At 36.9% G+C, this 4,428-nt stretch overlaps 1 protein-coding gene across 3 annotated transcripts in view; it reads right to left on the bottom strand.

Annotated features, from left to right (window-relative positions):
- Nucleotides 1-639: 639 nt before the first annotated feature.
- MTFR1 (mitochondrial fission regulator 1) overlaps nt 640-4,428 on the bottom strand; it is a 16,708-nt gene continuing 12,919 nt past the window's right edge. For 2 of the 3 annotated variants that reach the window (XM_009572697.1, XM_009572699.1), the window contains 3 exons: nt 3,105-3,333; nt 2,760-2,922; nt 640-1,101 (listed from right to left, as the gene is read on the bottom strand). In XM_009572697.1, coding sequence (XP_009570992.1) covers nt 1,042-1,101; nt 2,760-2,922; nt 3,105-3,333 — 452 coding nt within the window. In that variant the 3' untranslated portion in view covers nt 640-1,041. Of the gene's footprint in view, nt 1,102-2,759; nt 2,923-3,104; nt 3,358-4,428 lie in introns of all 3 variants that reach the window. The other variant, XM_009572698.1, reaches the window with a different exon arrangement.

The following is a 4,428-nucleotide window of genomic DNA, read 5'->3' as shown; positions in this document are numbered from 1 at the left end:
TATGGGATGACCCCAAAAGGGCTCCCCCAAAGGGAAAACGGGTTATGTGCAACAGCTTATACCATCTCTTCCCTGCAAACAGGACCATGAGGCCTTGTGCAGTGCCCAACGGCTAGAAACCTACCCAGGGACCCAAGACAGCTGGGGATAAAAAGGTGTCCATGAGCATCTCTTAGCACAGCTGAGATGAGCAATATACTTTTGGCAACTTGCACCCCACAGTACTCTGTACCTTTTTTCTTACCTACACCACTTCTATGCTAGTTAACACATACTCTGACATTAATTATTTTACTCTGCTGCTATCTACTGGTTATTTCAAATTCATTGGACTACCTATTCACAGAGGCTCCCACAGCATGATTTACTCACTTGTCATGCACTCTTCATGTTGACCACAGGATGATACAAGTAGGTTTTGCTCTCTTACCCTTGCAAGCTCATTTGAAACATACGAAAAAAACCCCAAAACCCTGCACAAAAATGTGCTACTACTTAAAATGTCTCATACCAGGTGACCTCTGCAGCAGATTTAAGTTTTCACTTTCTTTCAGTAGGAAGCAGAATGTGTTCAGGTTTTCTTTGGGCTAAAAATTTGCTAAGATTAAGTTTAAAAGAAAGACTTTGACATGAAAAATCCAGTATCAACCTGAACATTGTAGTGCAAGTTATAGTTAGAGCTCAGATAACTGATATTAACTTAAGGGTGTATCACTATCATTATTAACACGTACACAAATTTTTAAGGTGGTCAGTTATGCACAAAGGATGTTGTATATATAACTTAGTGTTAATAAACTAAACCCACCACATAAGTCTGAGTAGAAAGCCAGGTTTGAATACAAAATTAATACCTGAGTATAATAGTCAAATTTATTTCCCTTGATAAATCATGTACAAACATGTTTAGTGCCTCAATTCTACATTTCACATTAGGTTTTTCCTCTGTTGTAAGAGACCACTCAGCACTAGTGCTATTTGCAACATAAAAGATTTCAGACAAAACAGCTTAAAAGTCTTTTGCGTAGTGATCTTAATACATTAAGATTTTTCAATTAAAGTCTTCATTTTTCCTGTAGACTTCAGCATGTGTGGTCCAAACTGAGAAGGAAACCAGAAACATGTTCAGATTGCTTTCAACAGAAACCTCGCTGAACTATTATCCATCCAAGTTGTAAGTAAAACTATAACCTGGGCAGAGATAATTTCCTTCATCAACCTGCTTCTCTGCTTGTGGATTTCACCCACTTCATAGCCACAAAGTAAAGGGAAACTTGTGTCAGCAATCAGATGAAATCACTCAGATGAGGCAGCTAACAATCTGCTGGAGCAGCTCTGACTAGAGATAGTTCACTCTACCACAGCAAAATAGGAAGATAGATGCACTTATCTTTAGAAGTTGACAACAAATTGCTCTAGTGGCAGTTTAACAGTATTTCTGTTCTTTCTCTATCCTGCATTTTTGTGCAAGTCCTTTTAAAAACTATCATTCAAGGGGATATCATATGAGGACTGATCTAGCAAAGAAGTTACATATTGATAAGTAACTGATTACAGATGTTTATTAGCTCGTTATGGATCAACATTCTATCATTTAACAAATTAAAATCTTCAATTTCCTTCTTTTGAGGAGTTGATGATCCTTAATCTCAAAAGATGGACTGTAAATTTCAAAATTGGAAAGTCATGAAAAACCCATGTGTGAATAAAACATCGCCAATGCATGTTCTTTTCCTTAAAGCCCCAGAGACGCTGGGAAAAAAGTGATTGATTCTTGGGGAAGATCTAGCCTTTTAGTTATGAAGAACAGCCTGAACATTACAGGAATATACCTTAAAGGCCTAAACCAGACGGCAAGTAAGTCAACATTAATAAGCTGAAGTACTCAGAAGTCCTGAGATTTGTGGCTTGGGAATCTTATTTTCCTCAGAACTTAATTCAGAGTGCAGCCAGCTTTTGGAGTTTTATGTGCGTTCTTCCAAACGCACAAAGGGAAAAATAACTCTTTACTCTTCCTCATTGGTTCTATAGCACAAGGCTTCAAGGATTGCTTACTAACAAAACTGATTTATGCTAGCCTGTTTTTTAAGTAAGTGCATATTGCTAGAAACTTGCATCTTGAACATTCACTGCTTAAAAACCCCTTACTTCAATTTCAAATCAATCTGAAATAAAGTAGAAGCCACTAACTTGTACTGCGATGTGAATTTTAAATATAATTTCATTTTAACATTCTCACACTATAAAGAAACTGCTTTTATTTACTCAGCATTTCCAATTATTAGAAGAAACTCCCTAGACCAAGATCCAGCAGGCATTCTGAACAATTTGCTTCCTGCGTTCCTAGGAATGGCTGACACGTTTTGGGATCTTGCTTCAGAATTTCACATGCACTATCTGAATGGTTAAGGTTGGTAATAGCAGGCAAACTCAGTTCAGATTTGTTTCTTGTATGAGCCCTTAGGAACTGAGATTTCAGAATATCACATGCTTGTGGCAACAGAAAAGACTTTTGTTTAAAAAAATAAGAAAACTAACAGGGCTTTTTAAACCTAGGGCCAAAAGAATACACGATCTTAAGACTTGATACTAAAAACATACGATTGGCACAAATCCTGGCATATCAGCAGTACCTCATAGGTTTTGTGGACAGGGATGGTAACTCGTACGTATTTGCATGTGTTGGCAGAAAGACATACGTTGGCTTTCACAACAACTATAATTTAGTCCAAGCATGTATTCAGAATCACAATACTCACCAGTACTACCTCAGTCTTTGTTTCAGTCTTTGGAATCACTTTTTCTGTTTCACTTTGGCTATCATTTCGGTATCGATATGCAAATTTCTTTTTGAGCGCTTCTGCTATTAATGCTGCAGGATCTGTAGGGTCAGCCACTTTAGATTTTGTACCTTCTGATGATCTAGAACAGAAAATGGGAAGCATTAACATAGTCCAAACAAAGCTTTAGAAGTTGTGAATGCTTTTGCATTCTGTTTGTCAGATGTTACATCAGCATCTGTCTCACCTTGAAATAGTTCTGAGTCATAAAAACAAATCATTAACGCAAATGTTAATACATTGATATTTATTTATATTTATTACCTTTTCACTGAGCGTAGTTTCACGCTATTCATGTCTTTGAGGATTTCTAGCATGTTTGGTATTTCAGACTTCTTTGGCCCATTTTCTGTCAAATTCTGTCCAGAGTTCGTTTTTTTGTTTTTCCTTTCTTTAATGAGCTCAATTGCAGACATACTCTGTTGTAGACCTGGGGGAGGGAGTGGTGGCGGAGGAGGAGGTGGCGGTGGTGGAGGTGCAACAGGGACAGCAGCTGAAACAACTGGACTTGCCCCAACTACAAATAAAACATGCATTACGTGTCAGTTTACTTGTAAATCCCCTTTGTATCTCACAAACGCTCAGGTAAGAATATGGCTTCAATTGCCTCCCTCTGCCTCCTTTATATTATCACATAACTTCTTTCCTAAGCCACTCAAAGAGTGAGAAGCATTCTTTCAATTTCCAGTTCAAATTCTAGCTACATTTGTGTCTCTACTGCAACGGGATGGATGTCACGTTGTCTTTTAGTTATGTTCTGCTCCTAATGTTACCAGTATTTCACTTGCTTCCGAGAGGCAGGTACTGAGATGGAAGTCACATACAATCTGCCATGTGAGCAGTGTTTCTTCCTACTTATCATCACAAATAAGAAATTACCATACAAGATTTTTAAATGTAAATTTCAGAGTTCAAATAGTGCTTAAATTGAAGCTTTTTCCAGCTCTCTGAGGTTAAGGATTTTTAGGCCAGCTAATCATCTGCCTGAAGAGAGAGATTCTCACCATAATCTTAATTTCAGGTTCCCTGTATTCTTCAGGTAAAAATTGATGTTATAAATATAATAGCAGTAATAACTTGACAAATAATAAGAAACCTCTGCTCAAATGCACCTTTAAAGAAATCAGCAAAAACAAATCAAACCAGAGTTTTGAGGCATGGAGTATAAAGTGTGTAAAGATTATGTATATAGATAATACAGAGGAGTCTACTCTGTGTACATGTAGGCATAGACGCAGTGTCATTACCGTATTCTACCAGAAGAGGGAGGTAAAGATGATAAAAGCAAATCAAAGTTTAATCTTCCTACTAAATAGAGGTAAAGGTAAAACCATGAAAAGTAAGTTATTAGTTATTTCACAAAACCCCCACAATGATTACAATTCAAGACTGAAACCATGTGATCCTTAAAACTATTTCATAGTTTTGAATGTGAACAGTTAAGGAAAAATAAAGGAATTGCTATCAGTTCACAGACAAAAACTAAACAAGAGCATCTGAAGAATTAGAACATGATTTTATACATAAACATAGGAAAAAACTATACTTGCTAAGTGACCTTAGGAACGAGTGAAACCCGAATGGATGT

The sequence above is a fragment of the Fulmarus glacialis genome, unplaced genomic scaffold (assembly GCF_000690835.1).
Source record: "Fulmarus glacialis isolate BGI_N327 unplaced genomic scaffold, ASM69083v1 scaffold34542, whole genome shotgun sequence".
Taxonomy (NCBI): domain Eukaryota; kingdom Metazoa; phylum Chordata; class Aves; order Procellariiformes; family Procellariidae; genus Fulmarus; species Fulmarus glacialis.
The sequence above is the reverse complement of the archived record's forward strand: the minus strand, read 5'-3'. Positions and strand labels throughout refer to the sequence as shown.